The 25323-nt window shown below is 39.7% G+C and overlaps 1 protein-coding gene across 7 annotated transcripts in view; it reads left to right on the top strand.

Annotated features, from left to right (window-relative positions):
* Positions 1-25323, top strand: part of GLRA2 (glycine receptor alpha 2) — a 121496-nt gene that overhangs the window by 85287 nt on the left and 10886 nt on the right. For 5 of the 7 annotated variants that reach the window (XM_064407641.1, XM_064407644.1, XM_064407645.1 and 2 more), the window contains exons 8-9: positions 7824-7973; positions 9755-9874. In XM_064407641.1, the coding sequence (XP_064263711.1) occupies positions 7824-7973; positions 9755-9874 (270 nt within the window). The remainder of the gene's footprint in view (positions 1-7823; positions 7974-9754; positions 9875-25323) is intronic. The other 2 variants (XM_064407643.1, XM_064407642.1) reach the window with 1 other exon arrangement.

Genomic DNA, 25323 nt, shown 5'->3' with positions numbered 1-25323 from the left:
TTAACTCTTCAAAGGTCAGTGAATAATGCAATTTGGTGCAATTCTTCCTAACTGAATGGCAGAGGTAATAACTGAACCTGCATGGCTGTGGCTGAGCTGAATGAAGATTACTTTTCACCTGAGGCAACTAAAGAACTTTTTGGTCTACAAACAAAAATAGTTTTCTAAAGCTGAATTAACAACAAAAAAAAAAAAATCAGAAAAGCATAATCACAGCAGGAAACTGGCCTTACAAAAGTAGGTCCCTCTGCTGTGCTCAGATACATACCACATTGAATTCTGATTTCAACTGAATCTTAAATATAAATGCTTCTTTGGTCAATACAAGCATTTGACTCTCTTTATGAATTTAATGACATTGTTCAAAGATCAGGCCAGTGGTTCTTGCTAGCAAACACACAATCTTTCTCAGTTTTTTCTCATTAGTTATTGTTTTTATCCAAGCTCTCATCCAATGAAAAATTTACCACTTAGAGTCCAAATATTCAAGTGAGCATTTAATGACATTAAAGAAATATTATCTGTTGACTTCATTGGGAAAGAAGAGCAAAATCTTCTCGTTGTAAACAAGACCCAAGACTGACATTGTCATCTGTCTGCAAGGGCTGACAGGATATGTTTTTAACCATATCTTAATGCAGCCACATATAATTCTCAATTTGCACTGAGCTCAGCTCATGTGTGGGGGTGTTTCTGTGTGATAAATGTCTTTCAATTACTTAGCAATAAGAAGCTGCTTCCTTGTAGCAGAGACATCAATCCTTATTTGTCACCTTTGTAAACTGATCACCATGGCTGCACCAATCTGTTGATTACTTTCTTTGGTTCATACACAAGAAACATTAGAAGCATTGTTATTATTTATTTTATTTCTGCCAATATGAGCTTGCTGTATTTACAAGCCAAATGAAGGGCACTGAGATGTGCTAAGATGGTAGGGCTGTGGCAACCTGTGGGGGCTGTGTCCTAAGGGAGCACGGAGTCCTAAGGTTTTTGTGGGGCCCGAATATTTCTTCTCCCTTTGACTGTATAAACCTTTATTGGAAGTCTGGTTGGTTTTCAAGGGAAAAAATCCCAATCAAATTGTTGTAAGTGCTTATTTAAGACCAATTTCTTGAAGACAGAAGAAGACTAAACATACAAAGCGAGACCAAGGAAAACAGCAAAGATGTGCAGAATAAGGGTGATGAGAAGCTGATGTTTGGTGTTGCAGGTTTATTCCTGTGACAGCTCAAGCACAGACTGTGGGTGTTAGTGGCTTCTCTGAAGTCTGACCAAACAGAGTGGTGTGAGGGGCCTCTTGGTCCCCAACACTCCTGAAGAGCATTCACTTGTTGGCCAGCTCAGCCATAATCTTTTCACCAAGAGGGCAGAGAGAGGCAACCAGGCTGAAGAGTTGCAAGAACAATAAATTTCTATTTACACATAGTGTTAAAGATGTGTCTGAGCTGCTGGGAGAGGTGGTGTCTCCAACCTGTTCCTCCCCACTGTTTTTCGGGGCAATGAGAAAAGTCAGCAGTGCCCTGGTGCATGCTAAAATCATAATAAACGATGAGCAGAGAAAATTTCACTTTCCCCTCTCATTTTTTCTATAGTTTCAGTCTGTTTCCACAAGGGGCTAAGGTTCTGCTCAATCATAGTTCCACTCTACCATGGTTTACAAGGCATGAACTCAATACAATTCTTGAGTGGGGCCATCAGAACCTCCAGTTTCCAAATAATTTAGCATTTCAGTTCTATACTTTGTTAACTATTTCTGCAGTTGTCTGAGCTGGGTTTGAACTCCTGAAATATGAGACATTTCCAGACATTATTGTCATCTTAGAAGTGTTACAACATGCAGGTGACTACCAATTTGTGAAGGCGGGCTTTTGACCCCAGTCACAGTTTCAGTTGATGTTGCTTGGTGCTCATTGGCAGAGGTCAGCCTGTCCCTGCATCATCAATGCAGAAGAAAATCTCATAGTTTGCTCCCAAGCTGAGCACCAACACCATTATCTGTCCAAATCACAAGCCTTTGTTTTCTCAGCTGTAACCTGCTCTGTTACAAAAAGTGCCTTAAGCTATTACTCAGACTTCTTTTTCTTTGTCTGCAAAATAGTTATACTATTTATAGAGAAGTTGAGGGCTTTTGAATTACAGAATCACAAAATGGGTAAGATTGGAAGGGACCACAGTGGGTCATCTGGTCCCAGCTCCCTGCTCAAGCAGGATGAAGTGGAAATGCTGCATCCTGTCTTAAATATACTCCACAGAAAGAATGAATTCTCACGTATAGGAAACTCAAGGCAACTACACCATATGATTGCACAAAATGACACATGATGAGTATGCCAATACTTCCTATGGCCTTGGGAAAAAAGCCCAAGCAGTATTGGCTTTACCGATCTGCAAACTGATTTTGTATTCATGGTATTATGTTTTTCAAAGGTGGAAATACACCATTTGGGAAGGAAGATCAAAATGTGTCAATAAACACTGCCCATGCAAAAAAGAAATATTTTATTGCTTTTCTAAAGTGGCTTTACCTGGAAGACAAGTTTACTCTTTTTTTTTCTTAATTCCTGCAGTTTCTTGGGGTCCAGCCCCAGTCTAAAGTTGGGGAGTATCTTGCTTTCTGTCTTCAGTGGGAATTTGATGGAACTGGCACAGAGGTAGCTGTGACCACTCACAAACCTGGCTTGTATTTTTGGCATCTGCCTGGTTAGCACAACAAAAATAGCTGGTAGGCCTACTAGTGAATTTTGTTACATGCCTGTGATCACCTCTTTTGGCCCCTGCCCAGGGGGCTCTCTGAACATCTTTGGAAATACCTTAACTCACTGATCTCCTTCAAAGACTTGAAGAAAATTTTCCTTTATCTTTGAAGGAAAAACAAACCATAAATATTTCCCATACGTTTCCTGGCTTGAATGCAGTCAGCATTTATTTCTGCATCAGCAGTGAGTGGGAGGTTTAGCATCTCATGACTTGGCAGAACCAGCAATAGAAATAGAGCAAAAATGTTTGGATGAATAGTTTATTCACTAAAAAAAAGGGGCAATTTTGGGTGGCTGGAACAACTTGTGAATCCCTGCTGAGCAAGGTGGACACTTTCATATGGAATCTGAATAATATAGGAAGAGTAGTAGTATTTTTTTCACCCTGTTTAAATTAGACATTTCTTGCTTGTCTCTTGTTTTGTTTTGAAAATTTCCCACTTTTCATTTAAAGTAACTTTTGTTTCAGTTTTGATTTAAAATGATGCTTTGTTCTAGTTCCACCTTTCCAATCTGAAAAATTCTTTAAAACCTTTTTCTCCAAGAGTTTCTTTTAATGCATGGAAAAAGTTAATTTCAAATAGTAAGATTTTGCAGTAGCTGGTAATTTTATTCTTTGAAAAACCTCGCCTAGAATATGGCATTGTGTAAAAACACGTTTGTGGCTTTATATCACAAGTAAAAGCTATTTTTTCATAAGATTTTACCGACCAAACTAAGTGAATATGTGTTTTTGAACACAAACTGAGTACCTTTCACTGCATGTTGAAGTTATTTTCACAGTGTAGAACCCTGGGAGTGAATGGATGTGTCTTTATTTCCATTTTACACTCGTTTGACAGAATCAGAGAGTTAAAGCAGTTGTCTGGATTCTCATGAGACTGGCACTGTAGCAAAAACAGAGCTCACATTTGGCTTGATCAAAAATGTCAACAAATGACAGCTGCTGAACTGCAGGACCCATGAGCAAGTTTTCCCCTGGATTCTCTCCACAAAGGTGTTTTTCATTCTGGTGGTGACACACTGTGGGAGAGTCACAGTGACAAAATAAAAAGAGTTTGAGAAGTAGAAGGTTTAATCCCCCCAAGTCCTTCACAAACACTGTAATTCTCCTTGTGCTTTCATTTCCAGGAACTTTACTGGGGCCAGTGATGCTACAGGAGTGCATGGAGAACCAGCAGGTCTTTTTTTATCTAGTGGGTATGGCCAAATAACAAATGAGGAAAATTATGAAGGGAAAGAAGCAGCTTTGTCACATTTACTATACTTAGCCTTACCATACTTGGCTCTTGATGCAGACAGCTCTAATTCGGAAAAAGTTCCCTCATTAGCTGGCCCTAAAACATTTACAAAGCGTCTGAATAATTGATATAATTTATGGTTTTATTGGTGGGAGCCATTAAATCCCCTCCTCCCAAACAGCATTAGGGAGGAAGCTTGGCAACATGCAGTAAAAAATGGAGCAGCTATTTAAAGAAAGAAAAGGACAAGAAAATCTTATTGGGCTTTCTGAACATGATAACACTGAACAAGGCAGGGTTTCCAAATATCCACTTCTAAAAGTATTTTCTAGTAAATAGAGCCAGCGTACTGTCAATGTTACAGACTTTTCACTGGAAGTTTTACAAGGTCTACCTTTGAAACAACCCCACTTATTTTTTATTTTATGCATGCTAACTTAATATCAATTTGGAATTTGTATTGTTTCTGGATTCTGTGCTGCAGATGAAATTATGGGAAAGGTGGCAAATGTTTAGGTAACAATCTCTATTACATAAGGCTCATGTGGGGTCATTTCTGATATTCTGCTCTGCTCTGATTAGGATTACATCAAGATACTGGCTAACAGAAATAAGTCATAGGCTTTATCTAGCCAAAGTTAGTATATATCAAACATACATGTATACCTGAAATAGCCTTCCAAAACTCCAGTTTTGATCAAAAAGGAGAGACTGGCATTTTTAGGGTACAGTTTATTGTACTATAGTGTAGATATCTATGTTCCACTTAAAATAATTTTGTCCTAAAATTGCTTGTTTCATGGCATTACTTGAAAAAATCTCCACAAGTACATAGTGTTTTTTAAGTTAGGTGAGAAGAAATCTCCAACAAAAAATCAGTCTATACTGTCCTACATGTACCCAGCAGTGAGTGTAGGACTCACTGGTGGGTACATGTAGGACAGTGTAGACATGGTAGTTAAGGAAGCTGGAGAGAGAGTGCTGTTTGGTGAGTCCTTATCAAAGCTGATGCTATAAGCCTTTAAGTTGAACAAACATATGAGTTTTAATGCTATACTATGATCTGGGGAAAACCCCCTAGCTGATAATGTTGGTTTTGAGTTTGATGGAAGAACCTGCCTGAGCAATGGATGTGTCTAGGCTTTCATGATTTACTCAGTTTTGCAGACTTCATCTTCTATGTGCATGCCATAGGTTTTTAGGCTTTGAGCAGCACAATTCTGTATATACTGAGGATTCATAGGTAAACTAAATAAATTGATTTGAAAACAAAGGTGTCAGCTTTTACTCATTACTGGATTTTACCATTTATTTATTTTTAATATGATGCTAGAAGCAATTGCTTTTTGTGTGCCATGGTGTGGCCCTGGCCAAACAATAGAACAAGCTATGTATCTGCCAAGGATATCGTGATTCTCTGATTCCAGCCCAGCGGGCTGGAGTTAAAATAATCCAGCTGGCTCAGCAGCTATGTGGATGCCATTTATGGTAGCACAGTATAAGTGGCAGGACGACTAACTCAGGGCTTCCTTTATCATTTTGCCTTCCCTGCTTTAGGCCCACCAGGACAGGATTTGCACAGTCAGAAATGCTGATTCTTCTGACTTCAGCTCCTTGTATTGTGCTGTCTCTGCCAGCACAGTCCAGCTGTTTATTCATGTTTAATACATCTCCTAAGGGCTTTTGTAAAGGAAACAAACTGCCCCTTCAAGGAAAGCAACAAACAACCTAATCTCAGCTGCATTTTACACAAATTACAGTGACTTGATTCCTACTGTGCCTCAGCCTGTGGCACAGAGCGTCTGGGACACTGTCAAGTTTTCTCTGGTTTTCACAGCTACTCAGTAAAGATGTAACTTGTACAATTTTTTATATGTGAGGGAGTGAACTACATACGTGCTGTGTATCTAATTGAAAGGCACAGTTCACGGTGTCACCTCAGCCTGCTACATGGCAGCCTGTGTGAGCTGTGTGGTGGGCACTGCCACGTGGAGCTGCACTATTGCTACTGAAAGGCATGTTCCTCTGATGCAGGCTGAATAACAGTGCTAGGCTCCTCTAAAATATCCTTCTCAGTTTTCAGGATCTGCAGGATGAAGCTCTGTTTCCTTTCTGCTGTGCTCTGAATGCCAGTTCCTCTGCTCATATTGCTTGCTGAAGCACATAGTGCAGTATATTCCATTTGACATTAACACAAGATCTTTTATGGACTTTGAAAAATGATGCTATTCAAGCACATGGCAAATAGGACCAAAACCTATTTGCATCTAGAGCTGCAATTTACACCTAGAGGTGAGATTCCTTGCATCACAGAATGGTTGTCCAGCCAAATAGTGAGGTCATTTTGAATAATATGCAAAGAATAGAAGTGGATTTTCCAAGGTGGAGATTTGGTCTCCTTAACATGAGTGTCAGGAACACAACATCATTTTCTACTGCTTTTTCAGACCTCTATATGCTTTGACTGCAATGAAATGTTTTGGTGGCAGGTTATTATTCAAATGTTTATAATATTTCGGGGTTTAGGTACAATCCATTTTGCTTATCTTGATTCACCTGTATGGGGGTGCCATGGGTCTCTGTCAAATTGAGGTGGTATCTGAGACATCTCCAGGGCACTGGTTAATGTGAGATACTGAAGCTTTGTGCGCTGCTGAATTAGCAAATGGATGCTAGGTACCTAATGTGTCAATTTGTGATGCTGTTATTTAGACAACTGTGTAAAGCCCTGGGTGCCTCTGGCTACAGAGGTGATCTAAGCTCCTCCTTATGGACATGAAGAAAAAGAAACTCTATTTGGGTGTTATTAATCTCATTGTAGAGAAAACATGTAAAACAGTTCAATGCCTTGCATCCTAGATATGCCCATTTTTCTTCATTCCTTGATTTATTTATGTCAAAGTAGTTTATGCAACTAGCTCACATGTACATTGTAGACATTAAATCAGATCATTGTAATTTCACTCAGGAGGTAATACCTGATAAACAAAAGAGACAACCTGCTGTTACCTAATCATAAGATCTCTGCCTAAAAACTGCAAGACTACAAAGAAAAGCAGAGACCAAACACCTGTGGAGAATGTAGCTTTGATATGCATAGTGTGTAGCTCATTAATTGGCTACTGCTTGGCCCAGTGTGGGTAATATGATAAACATCTTGTGACATTGCAGTGCTGTAATGTATCTGATTTTATTGTGGACCAGTCAATTCAAATGAGAATAGATTTTTACTAGAACAGAGGCAGCTGGTATTTGGGTATTTTTAGTAGATAATATCTGTGAAGATTTATTTTTCTTATAGAGATGTTGGGTAAAGGGGTCAAGCAACTAGGATGGAACATTTAATTGGTAAAATTGTATCAGCCCGTACAAGAGAGTACCCTGAGTTTACTTTGAGGTTGTGGATACCAAATATAGCTAATTAGCATTATGGTAATAGGTTCATAAACATTTAAAAAGGTGAAACCTATAAACTTTCTACAATTGTTTTTCAGTAGGCTTTTTATCATATCTTGTATTTGTATTCTTTTTTCCAAACTTTGATTGCAATGATAAGAACACCTGTATTTTGTTAAAGTAACCCTGATCTTTCTCTAAAGGCAATAGCTCATTTGTGTAGTCTTTGTGGGCACTCATTTTCATTAATAGTTGGATTATGTATTGTTTATCAGCCAATGAATTAACAAATCAAAACACAGAACAAGAAAAACCCACCTCATGGAACTCATGCTGTGCAAAAATAAGTGTTTATTTTTTTCACATCGATATCTTCAGCTTAGGAAGTAGTTTGAGATATAACATGCTGTGTCCTATTTCTTTCTAGGTCTCCTATGTAAAAGCTATCGACATTTGGATGGCTGTGTGTCTTCTCTTTGTCTTTGCTGCTTTGCTGGAATATGCAGCAGTCAACTTCGTTTCACGGCAGCACAAAGAGTTTCTGAGGCTTCGGAGAAGGCAAAGAAGACAAAACAAGGTACAGCTGCTCTTTAGCTGGGGAGACTGAACATGCCCTGACAGCCCTGCTAATGTGAAGCTGATTTCCTACCTCACGTGCCCTTGCAGGAGAGTCTTTTTTTCTAAAGTTTCCTTTTCAGTTATTTACTCCTTGATAAAGAGCTCATAATTGGCTGCTGGGTTTATTTGCAGTATATTAAGTTATCGGCAAATGTCAGTAATTGGTCACCAATTCCAAGAATTTTCTTCTGTTCATGCAAATACTGTGCTACTACGTGGCAGCACCGGTGGATAAAGAGCTGTTGGATGCAATGACAGAGGTAAAGGAATGATATTATCCAGATGTGCTGTCATCAGAACATGCCTGAGACCTGTCTTTTCTAGTGCTGCCCTAGCTAGCTATGCTAAAATGCGAGGTTTCCAAGGAGAGCCCATTGCAATGGTTTGCAGTTCTGCTCTCACTTTCACACCACCAGCAGCTGGTGTCTTTCCCAGCTGAAACCAGGAAACATGGCCATTTTAAAAAAGGAGAAGGATTAGGAGAATTTCCACTCTGGATTCTGTCATTTCACAGTTTGTAACTGATGCAAACTTCAAACTTTTAGCAAAAGACCTTTTTGTGAGTGCCACTGTCACAGAATTTTATGCCAGTGACTGACAAGTAGAAGAGGGGATTGTTTGTAACCTAGATGTCAGTCTAGAAATAATTTTAGGAAGACTGTCCATCTGTCCTAGGCTGTTTTGTTCGGGTTTTTTTTTCAGTAAATGGGAAGACAAGAGTAGACATTAAATTGAGTTTTATTTTTTATTCGAGTCATGATCATTCACATGTGTAGAGAATCTGGAACTATAAACACTACATATATATTTGCTAGGTGAAGTAAGTATTTGCTTGAGCTGCACGAGTGCTTCAAGCCACAAATAATGGTTTCCTTTACAATAGGGATGACAACAATGGCACAGGGCATTTGTGTTTTGACAGGCTTGTCTAATAAATGTTCTGTAGCTAATGTAATATTTGATGGATACTCTGGGAAGAAAGCTGTTCTCTAGTTTAATATTATTGTCAGATGAATTTAGATTCCAGTGAAGATTAGATTACAGGAGAGAGCAGAGCTGCTTGCCTGTCTACAGGCCACACGCACTGCCACTGGAAGCCTTTGTTTTCAAACCCAGCATGGCAGCAGCAGAAACTTCTGTATGGCATCTGTAGTTTCATTTTTGGATGCAAGATCTGTTTTAGAGGTGAACAAGTAGTCATCCTTGGTAAGTAACAGTATCCAGTGACATTACTCAAGTTTATGAGATCTTGATCCATGGAATTGGTCATTCATCTGCTTTGTAAACTATTATTTTGGTGACTGTGAAAAGAAAGTTATTTAAGACCAAATCATCAGAAGACTTGTGTTTATCCTAAGCAATGTGGTGCACAGGTTCTTTGCAAAATAGATAACAACATAATTAAGTACAAGGAAATATGCAGCTGAGTAAGCCAGATCTGTCCATTTGCATAGGCTTGCTTTTTTCCTATGAATCTGGTCGCACAAATTTCAAAATAGGGAACAATGTCACTAAGGCAGTTTCTTTAGGAGGTATTTTCTGCATCTCTGTATTTGATTTTGTCTCTCACGATTTTCTCAGTTTATTTTGCCTTGAAAGTGATTCTTATTGTTTTGCATGATGGCCTTCTCTAACCAAGCCATTCTTCTCTTTGCCTGTTGTGTGTGTGTGTGTCGTCATGCTGCTGCTGTGGTATTCCCATTCTTGCTGCTGCTATCTATGCTGACACTCTGGGGACAGGCACAGACTGTGGCTGTTGGGAATGCGAGCGTTGAGTCCGTGCGGCGCATGAATGGCTTGCGGAGCAAAGAGTCATCAGCTTACGGGACAGTGAATCAGATCGGCAATTCAAGTTTGAGGGTAAAGCTGCAGTGAGAAAGAGAAAGCAAGAGAGCTTTAGTATGTGCAACGATGCCATAAATCAGCAAAATGGACCATTTTGATTGGCATCACTAGTAGTCTCTTGCATTCTCTTTGCTAAATGCCCCCACAAAATACACAGTACTGTCCCCAGCATGAACAGCAGTTTCATGTTGTACATTCTTGTGGCCCACCCTTATGCTTGCTTTTTACTGTGGCTGGGCTATGCCACACCTATTCCAAACCTCTTAAGGAAAGTGCATGCATATTCAGCAGCTTGGTCCTGTATAAAGATAGAGTGAATGGGGTGGGGGGAGAGGGCCATAGGAAATGCCTTGAGACAGTAAATCCCACATTGTGTCATCTTCCAGATGAGCGTGTTCCAACAGAATGTGGTATGTATAACAAAATGTGGTTTTCTTGCTGTGGTATTTATTCCTGAACTGTCAACCTGCAGCCTTCCTCATCATGATGTCCTGAGCCCTGCTTAGTGGAGTATGAATAGCTATGAATGAAAAAAGTATTTCCTTGGTTTCTTTTTATTTGCTTGGAGTAGAGCCACGAAGTCGAAATCTTTTACACCGTGTAACGTAGTAGATCAGAAGCAATATGATAGCAGCTGATACATCCAGATTAGGGGTGAGTTGTGGAGGTAATAAAATCAATGATGGAGAAAGAAATGAGCTTAGTGTGCAGCTCACTGCTTGCTACTAGTGGCAGAGGAATGAAATGTGTTCATTTAAATAAAATGGGACTGGGGTTTTAACCTTTCGGGACTTGATTTCCCAGAACAAAAACATTGTCTGAGCCACTCTTGAGCTGTAAAGGGTTTCCAACTTTGATCAAGCTCTGTAAAGTCGTGCTATTATAAAATACAGATGAATTCAGTGAATTTTGTACACTGTAAAGGGACTTAGTAGCTTCCAAAATCAAAGCAAAACCCACAGTTTATATTACACAGCAAAATTAAGATAGAGAGTTTACAATGCAATAAATCATTCACTTTCAGAGCTACAACATCAAGCAGTAGAAGAGAGCCTTAATTTCTTAGTACTTTCTATTGTAGAATGAATCATATTTACATATATACAAAAACTGCATATAAAAAGAAAAAAATATCAGGGTGTCTGTAGGAGATATGACCAGTATTAGTATGCTGCCACTGAAAAGCTGATGCATACAGCTGCAGAGGTACTCCTAGTAAGTACTCAGTGCTGCATATCTCACCAATCACAAAGTGCTGGCAGTCCAGTTAAAGTTTGTGTGAATTGTGGTTATCCCCTCCTTTCGGTAAGCTTGCAGAAACCTGTCTTCTCCTGTGGAATATTCTGCATTAGAGACAGGCAGGGCAGTACTCAGAGGGGCCGTGTCGCTGCAGTGCTTTTGCTGCAGAGCCCTAAGAGCTGGAGCTGCTCTGGTATTGTTTGCCCCTGGAGAACTCCCATCACATAAGTGATGCACACTTGAGAGGTCAACAGAGGAGACATAGCAAGGCAGAGGTTTCTGGAGCAATGCTACCATGGCTGCAGCTTTCTGCTCAAGAGAAGGACGTTTATGCACAGAAGAGAGCTTAGAAGCAGAGCCTGTGGGGACACAAGGAGCCTCACAAGCAGAGAACTTGACTTGTTGAGGTATTGCTCACTGAACCAAAGCTTATGTTGAATGCAAATGTGAAAGTCGTAGTCAAGAGGAGACAGTATAAGAGTGTGGTTGAGTATCTATACTGCCTCACTCAGTGCTAATCTAGGGAGAGGACAAAGGTGCTGAAGCACACCTGGCCATGATTTCTGGATTTGCAACTTGATCTACAGGAAAAGAAAATACCTGTACTCAGTTTTGTAAGCCTGTATCTTTGGCACTGCTTTTTTTATTGTGTGTGCTGGGTCTTGTTCTTCTTAGTGCTGCAACCCTCAGACCAGTTAGTCTGAGCAGACATCTTAAGAGACCATTAAGTCTCCTAAATCAAGCATTAGGTTGTTAATGTTTTTCTAGGAAAAGTCTGGGTTGTATTGTTGATCATCCAGAAATTATAATACAGATGAACCATTTGAAAATACAGCTTTATCAGGACCTGTTGGCATCTTCCACACATGCAAAATTCCTGAATCCTCAGGTTATCAGTGCTTCACTCTCTGTCTTCCCTATACAATTTCTCTTGGAGGAAGCATTCCAAGTTCATCCTAAAGTTTTATGCAGTCTTTCTGCTCAAGGTAAATACACCCATTAGTTGGAATACTTGATTGCTGCAGGATATGGTTGTCTATTTCTTGTATATCATGGTACAATAGAGAGAGTACAGGCTGCAGAAGCCAGGAGTCTAATGGTACTGAGGATGTAGTGAAGTTTCATTATATCAAAATCTAAATTTTTATGGTGCCAGATGACTGGACAGAAAATAAATTCTTTTTAAAACATGATTTTTAATAATTAAACATTATTTCTTAGTGTTCAAAATTATGGCCTTCTAGGGAAGCAGAACTGTTCATACAGGTTCAATCATCCCTTTTTGAAAACAATAATTATTGTGTTGTATGATCAGTTGTCAAAATGACTCACGGTACACTAGTATTCATATCATCATCTCAAAGATGACTTCCTAAATTATATGTGTGATGGTTACCACTGTGACCAAACTAGGGGTTAAGTTTGGGATCATTAGTGTTAAAAGCAATAAGTTATAGCTTGAATGAAGAACTGTGCAGCTGGAAAATTTGACAGGTTTAATCCCATGTGCAGGGCACACAGAGCAATACAAATAACAATGCTGCAACCAGGGAGGTTCATATGCATGCAGATTAGCAAAGGGGTCACAAATGGTGTTCTCAAATGAAAGAGCTGGGACTGGGACTAAGTGTGATTACAGAAGCAAAAGGTAACTCACTAAGCAAAACTGGAAGCACCTGGTGAAATTCTTCAGAGAATTGTTGGCCTTTGGATGGGGCTGCCAGTGGTGAAGCAAGTATCACAAGTGCCCAAAGTTACTGAAATAATACAGTATTTCTACCTTTCAAAAGGAGAAGATATTTGCATTGAGTAACACCAGCTTCTAGAGACCACCTCTATCATTTTAATAATACTGAAATCCCTCTGTCAGATCCCCCAAATAATTTTCTAAGGTTTTCTAGATTTGCCCATTGAAAAAAAATCAGTGCTTTCAGCCTGCCTTTGCCTTTAAAGCACTTGGCACCGCTGTCCCTGGTGGGAATGTTTTCCTGCCGCCACCCGTGTGCGCCGCGTTCGGCGGAGGCTGTGTGCGCTCCGCGTTATGTAAGGTGCCGCATCATGTGAATAATGGAAGTGCTCAAGGAAAGCCCTTTTGCTGAGCTATTTTTGGTACTCACTGAACAACTCAAACACATGAGTTTCATTGTGAAAAATAGGAATCTGAGTCTGAATGGCTTTTTTTCTCTCTCTCTGTTTCATTTTGCTTACTTAATGGATTAAAGCGCATGTAGCTTCTGCTGTAGATAAACACCCTCAAGATACTGTGGTTACTTTTATTTCTCCTGGGCAATTGCATTAGTGCTTTAATGTAACTGTACAGAAAAAAAAAATCCAGCAGAAGATAAATGCACCAAAATTATCATTTAGCTTGAAGTTATAGTCCCACATACAACTGCAGTGAATATTTAGCTGTAGTTAAACAATAAACACAATTCACTGCATCATGTTGCCATGTCACTTTGTGGCTTCGTCTAAATGTCCTTGTCTGTCTGTATATTGAGCATGAATAAACTCACAATGGACCTAGTTAATATCAGTGAAAGTATCTGTATTGTTTATAAAATGGACATTCCTCACATACTTTAAACATTTAAAAAGACCATCATCTCAAGTTTGAAAATTATCTTGATATAAATCCTTAGTCTAGCTCTAGGCAAAAATCTAGAGCCATGAGTTCCCAAAGAAAGAGCAACCTGTAGGAAAAAAAGCAGCTCAGCCATGGGGGTGGTATCCAAGCAATGGATCAAAAAATTCTAATAAGAGCATTCTGACCAGATGGAGAGGCTAAGTTTACTAGAAATGTAGATTTTTGTGAAAAGCAAACACATACAAAGAAACAGTGGAAGAGAAAAATCGGGTTTCATAGTGTCCTATTTACAATGGTAATTGAAAGTGAAATGGAAGCTTTCCCCTCTCCCTTACTGGAGAAGAGAAGGTTAAAAATTCTAAACAAATGACTGTGTTTTGTGTGTTTTACTGCATCAGATGCAAAAAGATGATGGACTATGTGGGGTGGATTTTTCACACCAAAACAAGAAACAGAAGAGAAAATTGATAGTTGCATTTCAAGGGAGAGAATTCTGAAAACCAAATTAAAAAGCCATGAAACATTCTGTAATAACAGGCAGACTAATTTATGGAACATGTCATACCAGTTCCTGAGTAAGTCCCAAATATCTAAACAATAATTGAAGTGGGTAGAGTGCTAGGGCACTAGCTGGAGTAACGGAATACAGGTACCAGAGTAGAATTAAAACAAGGAGAACAAAAATTAGAATTTCTGGGGGGAAAATACCCAAACAAACAGCATCAAACCAAACCAAAAAGAAGCCACAGCAAACAAAAAAACCCAAACAAATACAAACAAAAAAGGAAACACACAGAAAATGAGAACAAGGAAACCATGGCTAATCTAGACAGGGTGGAAACCAGAGAACTGGATAACTGGTGGGGAGAAGTTAAGGCTGCAGAATGATGAATTTTCATACCCACTGAACTGGTCAGTGATACAACAAGGAGTACTCTGTGGGGCAGGGGACAGATATTGAACCTGTAGGGACCTTGCGTGGCACCAAACCAGCAAGCAGGACATGATGCAGTATAATGACTCACATTGTCCAGCTTGCAAATACTTAAACAAATTATTCCTTATGGTTAAATAAGATAGGAACAGGACATAAGCTGCAGAACAGCAATATTACAACAATATTACAGCAATATTTCCAGTCTGGGGTGAGGAAGTGACTGTGTGCTGTACCACATGGGACAGGTAGGACTGGAAAAGTCAGGAGTACTGGATAAAGTTTTTTCTTGTTTGCTCAGTAGTGGAACTTTGCTTTAGAAACTCTGAGTCCTCTCTTGTACCTACCCAGCATGCAGTGGCTGAAAGGATCAGCTGTGAACTGACAAGCCTTAGAGACTGAAGTTTGCACTTCACTCGAGCGAGTTTGTCCTGGTAGTTACTCATGAACAGCAGGAGACACACCAAAAATGAACTCTGCAGCTTTCCAGCTCATGAAAGGTACTCTCCAGCTGGGTGCAAATGTCTTATTTCTTATTATACTTAGGGGAGAGTGCAAACTGAAAATAGGGCAGAGGAAGGTAGAAAGAGACGGGAAATGTTCTTATTTTTGAAGCTTTAAAGCAACAAGTAGCTTTTCAAGAACCATCTGACACAGGCACCAGATCTTTGTTTTCCAGATTATTTTAGAAAATGGTGATTCTTTCATTGGATGTATTCTGGCCCACCTCAATTCATGGGGAAAAGAAAAAAAAGGCAGTGAAAGTATTGTCAAATATATGTTAATGATAAAAAAAAAATATAAGGAAAGTAGACTTCAGAATGAGTACGTTTAACCTAAGCTGCCCCTACCCAAGACTCCACATAGAGAGTGTAAAGCCATCACAATCCCAAGATATAGGTTTAGGCAGCACAGGAGGCAACTTTGCCCCAAATTCATTCCTTTGTTCTTTCATTGTAGGTAGCTTGACTCCTTCCATGTCCAGGGTCAGCACCCAGTAAGGCCTTGGTCTCAGGGTTTCTCACTGCTGTGGTGGCCAGGTCCTCTTTCCAATGGAGGAAGTGAAGACACCAAGAGGGGAGCAGTTTCTGATCCATCATTGCCCAGGGGCCTGTCATGATACTTCATATTGGTTCTGAGTTCTGTCCCAAGCCTCATTTTCAACATCAAAAAAAAGTATTTCAGTGTTGGTAAATAGAAATTAGTATTTCTACAAGAGAGTGAAAGGGTTGAGCAGTTAGTTAGAGCCAAGCATAACACAGGCTGAGAATGCCAGCACTCTGTATCTGTGTATTCCTACCCTCACCAGCAGCCCTGCTTGCCCTGTGGATCTCCAGAGCATACTACACCAATTGTATCAAATTACATGGAAACTGGTGAGATGGGCAAGTGTTCAGTAGGATACATGAAATGCATATTTACATCTGACCCAATTAATCCTGTTCTCCACAGGGGATAGAAGCTGCTATTTGAATGTAATTAATTGTGAAGCATTCTGTAATGATGTTGTCCAAATGGCATTGTTCAAAACCAGATTGTATTAACCACACTGCTGAAAGCTCATTCTCTCTCAAGTCTAAAAAACTTAATGGGTTCTAGTAAAATCCAGTTTTTACAGTACTTTTTAAAAAGTGGTGTTGAAACCATTTATTTCTCCACCTTTTTTTTTTTTTTCCTAGCGGAAAACAGACTTGTTTATAGTTATTCCTGTTCAAGTTGACACCTTTTCTTATGGCAAACTGATCACTCAGAGCCTGATTCTGACACATGTGGCTTGATTTAATGATCAGATGTGTTTATTCCTCTTGATACACTGTTGGAGAAAGATGCTATTTACTACAATATGATAATTTGTAGTTGGGCATTTCTCTTGTGGTCTGACATTTTAATTTGTTTGCTTGTTTGTTTGGTTGTTGTTGGTTTTTGTGGTTTTGGGTTTTGTTTGAGTATTCTTTTCTAGTGAGGGATAACACTAACATGGGATAGCACTCCATGTTACTGGGAGTAGATGGATAGGGTAGGTGAGGAAGGAGATTTTCTTTTCTACAACATGAGGAGGGGGCTAGGGATAGTTGCACTGGAAGGAATAAACACCTTGAAAGCCTACATATTCTGAGAACTTGTTGCTGAGTCTTGCCAGAATTCTCACAAAGACTCATTTTGAGTTGGAAGCACCTGGAAACTCCATGCTAAGCCAAACCAAAAGTCACTAAAAGTTCACTCACTTCCACTCTCTGTGAACTCCCAACAGTATCTCAGAGCTGTCCACTGGCCCTTCCCACACTCTGTGTCTTTACTACAGCAGGATCAATGTCAAAAAGGAGTTACTATTGAAAAGTTCCATTTTCCAGGGGCTGCTTGAATATGTCTGGCATACTGAGCATGTCAGAGTGTTTTTAGCTCCTGGAGAAACAGATTGAAAAGGTCAGAAAATGCTGCTGTGTTTGCCAATACACATGAGGTGCCAGAAGTCCAGAATCCTACCTGTGAATTTCTGCATTGATCCTGTAACTTCTCTCTGAGCAAGGACATAACTCTTAAAGTAATTTAATTTCTAACTTGTGTATGTAATTTTTCATACAGATACTGTGTGTGCATTTGTACATACAAATAATCCACCTGCATAAGTGAAATTTTTTACCAAGGGTCCAAGGTTTTATTTTCTTAGGAGACAGAACACCTTTGTCTTCATGCTTCACCTCACTCTCTTCAAGTGGTTCTCCATGTTTGTTCTGATATAACCCTTTCTGCTAGTCATGTGGAAGTGCTCTGCCTGTGACTCATTCCTTTTTCTGTTAAGCCTTCCCAAGCCTGCTGGTGGTAGAGGCTTGCTTTCAGGTTCTCTGTAATCTTCATCTGTCAAAAGAATAACTACTTTAGAATAGAGATCACAAACTCTGTTCATTAGAGATTATCTGAGTTGCACAAATGTGAGATCTTGCACACCATTCTAGTAAAGAAAGTTGTGCATTTCCTCTTCAGGATGTAAAGTCTTAAAGGCATCTGCAAGTAGCAGCCTTGACACTGTCTAGCACAAAGTTTCCATGAAATTTAACTGTCTGTTGTCTGTTAATGTATGCCGGCTTTCTTTTTGACTTTCTCAGTGGGATCAGGCACCAAGTCTACTCATTTGCCCCATCAGCAGAATTTTCATCTTTTAGGGGTTTTTTTTGTGCTGATCCTCACAGGCGAGAGAAATTCTAGCAAGTCTAATCAAGTATGATGCCACTACAGGCTGGTGAGATAGAGAGAACTTGTGCATCACAGGATGCTCTTTTACAGCCCTTGGTAACTTCTGTCTGGAAGTCCTTCTAGGTCCTAATACTCTTTTTTCACCATTACATACCTAGTTAGATTAATTAAGGGGTATTTTTCTGGTGCAAGTGTTTCATTGCATGTCCAGAATGGGTGGATGTCTACCAATGAGTGGATAATCAAGTCTTCTGAAAAAATCACTATGTGCTCCTGTTGAGTAGTTTTCCTGCCCTGCTAATAGACTATATGTGTTTTACAGTGGCTTCTAGTGGCTCTTGCAGAAGACAATGGCCTTTCTTTCAAGATTTGCAAGCTCTTGCCCCATCCTTTCTGGAGGAATAGAGGCAAATTATGCAGCTATTTGACTGCAATTTCCTTGTTTGACCATAATGACCATCTTCCATCAGACAGGTCCCTCCTGGGGTATGAACAAATACAAAGACATTTATTTTGGAACACACACATGTTTGTGTGTGTGTCCAAGACAAAAAAGCAGAAGAGGCATAACTTATTTTAGATACTACTCCCCCTCCATTAGCTTTACACTGTATTTCACAGAGGTTTCTGGATTTCTTTTGTGCCTGTCTACTTAGTAATTACCAGTTTTCCCACACATTGGCATATCCTGTCATGCCCAGGCTTCAGTTTTCCTGAATTTATTAATTCTGGTTCTCCTTTTGAGCATCTTACATTTGGGTATCATGCTTCTCACTCCAGGTAGCCTCACCAACATTTCTAGCTATGAATTTTCAAGCAAATTAAAGAGGATTAGGGTTTTTAAAATTTATCTGCTACTTTCAAAATTTTTGCTCCATATAGCTTCTTTTTTAATTACTTCTCATCTGTTTCCTACCAAGCATGAGCTGAGATGCTCGTCCTCATTTGCAAAGCTGTTTTTTGGTTTTTCAACCTACTCACTGTTTTTCATGTAGCATTTGTTTTCAGTTTTACCTTTCTATCTAGCAACAGTCTAATTTCTTATCATGGAGCGCATAAAACTGGATTCCTATCAGAAATAAGATATATCTCTATTACAGATTATTTTTTAAAATGCTTATAAACAATTGTTTTAGCAATGCCTATGGAAAGGCATAATATTGAATTTAGATTCTTGTTTTCAAGTTTACATCTTAGCAAAAACAGACTTGCCACCTCTTTAAGCTAAACATGCAGCATTATAGTCGTAAAATGAAGGGATTTGGTAGAAACATTTATTTGGGTCATTATCCAGACTTTTGAGTTAAATAGTCAGTGTAGCTTTGAAATTCATGAGGCAGTTGTTCAGCAGCTGGCCACATCCCTGTGCTGTGGGAAGCTCCATCTGGAGATCACAGACTCCAAGGAAGCTGCCCTGTGTTGGGCCAGGGCTCTGCCTTGCAGGGGAAGCAATCTGTCCTTGATGCATCCTCCTGGGCTCCAGGACTTTGCAGCTCAAGGACTTTCCAAACCAGAGGTGGTATTTTTGTGATGAGCAGCCTTTGCTATTTATGGATAGAGCAGTCAGTTCAATGTGATGATTCATGAATTATTAAAATACTTTTTTAAAACTTGATATGAGTTGTTCATATTAGGTCTGCATCACCTGTGGGACTGGGCATATGTATGGCCACTGGAGCCAATGGGAGTGCAAGCCAGGAGGGGAAAGGGCATTGGAAGTGGAGGAAGATCTGGTGTGAGGTGAATCCAAAGACAGAAATGACCAAAGGTCTGCATTAGATGGAAACAAACAGGATGACTAATGGTTTTGCCAACTGCAGTGCATATTCACAGTGTTTGGTGGGTATTTGCCACAAGCAAAGTGACTCTGAGTTCAGTGACTGTGCCTGCAAGGAGGGCAGGGTTGAAAGAGGAGGGAGGGGAGGCAGTTCTGTTAGTTTTCTTTCCTTATCTGATGTATTTCTGTTTGCACAATTACATGAACAACAGCAGGAACAAAACCAGCACATTTAGGGATTTAGAGTAAGACAATTTTATTCTGCCATTTCTGGTTTCTCAGTTTGTGGTTGGGGGGTGACTGGTGGTCCTTAGCCATGCAAAGAAGAAAAAGCAATGGGGAAAACAAGATTATTTGCTCTTATAATTAAAAGCATTTATAAAAGGAAGTCGTTAAATACTATATCAGTGCTGCTGTTCCAAACTTTCACCTTGGCTTTAGACTTTATGTAAAAGTAATTGATTATCTAGCTGTTTCAGTTCTCTTTTAAAATGTCTTTGAGAACTGACATTTTGTTCCTTATCTTGAAGATGTCCTAGATTTGTCTGTCATGAACTCTGGTGGAGTCAGTTTTATATTTTTTGCTAATAGGTTGGTCTTTTATTATTCTGCCCTTACTGTTACCTGTGCTGGATGTTCATGCAATGGAGACACAAAACGTACTTTTTTCATAGGGACCAACCAGGAGTGTGAAGAAAAAGTAATAACAAAGTCAGGAGAGGGTAGCTTTTTTCAGACATAGAAAATGTTGTCTTGCTTCCTAAATGTAAACACTTCTTTTTTTCAAGTTTGCACAAAGGATGTTTTTCCCCAAAGACATGACAGCTCTTTTAAGATGCTCTGGTGCTGTATGCTGCTCTTCTTTGACTTCTAGATACTGAGGATGCCTGTTTATGTTTTCTGTCTCTTATTTGCTCTTTGATCTTTGTTCACTTTCCCTTGCGGCTTATATTGTGTTATTTTGTTGTAAAAATAATCTATTTGAATTTTACTTTTTGATGCATGGGGACTGCTGCTTTTGTCACACTTCTCTGTACTGTTACTGCTTTCCTCTTTGGTGAGTTCTCTTGTGAATATTTGTGTATCTGGGGTTGAATATCAGACTTATATCATAACAACAGATCTTTTTCATCAGATGCTGTGTTTGAATCTAACAGCTGCTATTTCATGGATGTTTTTGAAGCCCACGTGAAACTTAGTGATGTTTCTATTGCATGTGGCATCCCAGCCAGTGTTCTCAGAACTTCACTTTTTTTCCTGTCACTGCTGTATGTTCCTTGCTGCCACACCTGACTCTTGTAAGTCTGTCAAATATTTGCCTCCTTTAGCTGTGAAACATGAACCCCATTCTCCCATGGTGAGGCCTCATTCATCTGAGGGGAGATAGAAAGGTGTTTAGCCAGAAGCACCACACCCCAAGGGTACAGGGGAGCCCAAAGAGTAATCAGAATGACACGGTGGGATGTAAATTTTGACCTTTCTTTTATCATAAGTCCTCCCTCCTTGCCTTCGATTTCAGAGTGAAGATGTCTTAGGAATTGGTGCCATATGAATCTAGGGATCTTTTCTGCTGGCAGCTTTCAAACCTTTGAAGCAAAGAGGCTTAGACTTTAGCCTCTTTGCATTTTTAAAGCATTACAATTTAGAGGAAGCTGTTTGGCCTGGACAGTTATTGATTTCTGTTCTGTTCTTCAAACTACAAACACAGAATTGTAGGATGGCAGGGAACAGGACCAGAAGAGCCCTTGAGAGCCAGCTGGCAGAGCCAGCACCAGGCAGTGCACTGGACAATTTACAGTTGCTGAAAATATTAATCAGTGCTGTTAAACATTCTTCTGTAATGTGCCCAGTATATCAGGAGTGAGTTTAAAAGAGATTTGTTAAAAGGGATTGCTCCTAAGAGAGAGTGTGAGCTGAATTATATCTTTTTGTGGACGTGCTGACCCATAGCTGAGTATTTCCAATTTACATGCTGTAATTCTCTTTGACTTGCAAGTACTTCTGGAGCAAAGGTGAGTAAAAAAAGTCTCTGAACAATTATTTACCATTCTGGACAGAAATGGTGATAGGCTTTTTCTGTCCTAACAGTGTTTGCTTCCCCTTCCTTCTGCAGCAACACAGATTACAGCTGCAGATATGCTGCTGAAATACAGCTACACGGGTTTCTATTTTGTAACTCATGCCAATCTTCTACTGAGATGCCTGCTTTTTTGTTTGTGGGATCTCATTCTTTCTCAGCTGCCCTTCACCCTTTAGCCCCTTTTAGAGGCTGCCCTGACTTTAACTTCTGTCTGGACTGAGGAAGCTAATTCTCAACATGTAGATGAGGAGTCAAGATTAATCCAATACTTATTTTTACAGAGATATATAACCTATAAATGCATTATACAGTCTAAAAACAACCTGCCTGAGCAATTAGCTCAGTAATCAGACATTTTAAAACAGTGGCAGAAGAGCAGAGCTATGGATTATGATGCACAATGATTTTTATTTAATAGAAATCATGCAGAATTTTAATTACAATCAGGAGATTTTACATTTACTGCAAGTACTCATGTGGGTTGCTAATGTGACAACCGTGGTATGACGAGGAGGAACCACATGAGGCAAGACTTGAAACCTGGCAGAGAGGAATACAGAGACTATTTCATTTCAGGCCTGCAAGAGAGCACATTTCTGAAATAAATATGTGAAGGAAGTACTGGATTTCTGTGTGAGGAGCTGAAAGTCAGACAAACAGCAGCCATGTATTATCTGTGACAGTGAAAAGATCACATCACTTGTAACCTTTGAAGCAACAGGGAAACCGAACGCAGCGTCATTCTACAATGATCTAAGAGAGAACTGTCCCTTTCCTTCCCCTCCCTGGTTATATATAGCTGTTAGAGAGAGCCCTGCTGAGTGGAAAATGGAGCATATGATCAAGGGCAGTCCAGTGAGTCAATTTACTGACTAATACTGTAGATTATCATGTCAAATATATAGCACCAGCAGTATGAACAATAATGAAGCCTAGTTTATTTCTTTGCTGTAAATTGAAATGAAGATGTGATTGGAATTGTCACACCTTGGATATATGAGCCATATTCTCTTAATAATCCAAAACAAATTGCTTTATTCTTTATAGTGACTTCTATTTTAGGATTCATTCCAAAATTGGCAAGCTGAAATCATCCATTCAAATGTGTCAAACACATTTAAAACATCCTCTAGACCACTCTCCCCTCAGGTGATGGTTCAGTGGTCTCACACTTTGAAATATCTGCTTCCTTCAGACCCAAAGAAGGGATAACTCAGCCTTTCATCCTGTGAGAAGAAATCATTCAGCACAGCTCCATGCAGAGACACCCTAAATGAACTCCAGTAGCATCAGTAAAACATCCAGCTGTGAAGCCAACAGGGCAAAACACTTGTGGAAACCCCAGATGGCAATTGCAGGGAGCCTTTCCTTGCCTGGTTTTCTATTTTCTTGTGTCTCAGAGTGTCAGTGAGCAGTTATGAGGGGGATATTGCCAATATTGTGCAGTCTCCTTGTGTCAAACTGATCACTGCCTGAAGAGAAGTTACAGTCAAATAACCTGCTAAAAATTCCACTCCAAACAGAAGGAGTTAATTTTAATTTAGCTGTACAATACCAGACTTGTGTTTTACTGCTTTCCAAGCTCCAGGTAAAAGTCTAATTGCCTTTGGGTCTGTCAAAATTCGAGTGTGAACGAAAACTTAGGGAATTAACATTTGAATTGCAAATCACTGCCATTCCTTCGGGGTTAAGAATCATAATCTATGTTATTGATTTCCAAAGTCCTTTGTCTAAGAGATGAGTAACTGAAGAGGCTTTTACTAACTGTTTGCTAACAGTAAGTCACAAAACCCAAATATTGCATGTCTGTTAAGTATAATTTCCTGAAACTGGCGAGTAAACTTTTACAGAAATTAGCAGAGTGTTATAAATTTAGCACATATAAGGAAAAGCAGATGGTACTGCTGTGATTGGACATGTCACTGGAGTACTCCAGAGCATGCCAAGTCTTTAATCTCTTACTATTTGCATATACTACCACATTAGTCAGTTTTCAGTAGACTGGAACAACATGTGCTATGCACAAACAACAATTCTTATTTCTGAGCTTTAAACTTAGAATAAAAATGAAATTCCATTTGCTGGTTTTGCAGCACTCATGATCATTTTCCAAAGCCTCCAAAAGGTTCATGTGGCATATTCTGTGTGGTCAGAACACAGTCACAAATTGATGCATGAGCCCACACATTTGATGATCTTCAGCTCTCCTTGCCAGCAATGGGACAGGCTGTGTGTCATGAGCAGTAGATCAAATGAGAAGCATCACGTTTCAAAATGCTTTATGGTACTGGAAACTCTTTGAGCAATTATCAGCTCTGTAGATTTCCAAAAGCAGATGGTTTTAATTAAAAAACAAACAAACAAACAAAACCAACACCAACAAAAGAAAACAAAATCTAATTCCTGGCTATTCTTAAAAAATGGATCAACACCTCTCAGTTTACAGGTGGTCTCGACAAGGTGGAGTTCTGCTTTTATAGCTTGCCTTTTCTTTGGAGGAAGATAATTTAACTGCTAAGAGCAGAAAGAGCCACAGCAGGTAGGACTTAAGGAAGGAACTGAATTTTGCAAGCAGAATGTATGGGCCACATATGAGGAAAACAGTGAGGATGAAAGCATCAAAGAGCAGGTAAGCAAAAACAGGTCTGCGAAGCAAAATGTGTCAGAGAAAAAAAAAGTTAAAAAGGAGTTAAAAAGAGAAGAGACAGTTGTAGAAATAAGGAGACAGAGAAGCAAAAGACCAAGAGTAGATATCAACTTGCCTGTGTTTCACATTAGGGGTGCTAAGACCCCATTCATGTTTCCAGCTCAGAGGACAACAAATCAGTTTAATGCCCATGTACAGCATGTGTGATATCCTACTGTGCAGAACTTAGGTTGTCACCAAACACCTCTTCTTGTCTGCTCCTGCCTGGTACTTATGGAGTTCCTGGATGTCCAGTGAAGTAGAAAGCTGAGCTGCCAGATATCCCTGTCTCTCAGGGTGCTCCTGCTTTGCTTTGTTCTTTGGCTTATTGGCATGTTTTCTGAACACCATCCTTCCTCTTCTCAAAAGTGGAACCTCAAGGTCAGGAACCTCAGGCAGTCACAGTGAGTCCTGACCTCTTCCATGCACCTCATGACAGGCTTCTCCAGAACTCTGGCACTGCAAACACTGTTTTAGAATTACTCCAGGACATAACAGACGTAACATACAACATGCATGTCTCAGGAAGGCTGCTGGCATAGCAACCCTTTACTTCTGTGTTATCCTTGTGTGCTGTCTTTTAGGTAAATTAATTGGACATCTATTATCCTGTTTTTCTTCATATTCTTGAACAAAACTTAAGTTCAAATAAGCATCTGAGATTTTCTCTCAAGAATACCTTTTCCAGTGCTACAGCCATGCTTCCACATTTCATGTGCCTGTACCTCTCAGTACTGGCTTCTCTCATACACAGTTAAATCTCCTGTTTCAGGTTATCCTTGTACCAGTTTTGCCAAGTAATAAAAAGTCATCACCAGGAGATCTGTTGCTTAGTTACTGGCCTGGGCAGATGGTCCTCCTGGAGAAATGTCAGCACCCGACCAACGAGCCTATTGTGGGCAGAGAGGATTGGGAAGGTTTAATGACCATTGCCTGTGTGATCTGTATTCTTGCTCCTCAGAACTACTG

The sequence above is a fragment of the Passer domesticus genome, chromosome 2 (assembly GCF_036417665.1).
Source record: "Passer domesticus isolate bPasDom1 chromosome 2, bPasDom1.hap1, whole genome shotgun sequence".
In the NCBI taxonomy this organism is placed as follows: domain Eukaryota; kingdom Metazoa; phylum Chordata; class Aves; order Passeriformes; family Passeridae; genus Passer; species Passer domesticus.
Note: the sequence above shows the minus strand (reverse complement) of the source record. Positions and strands in the feature narration are given on the sequence as shown.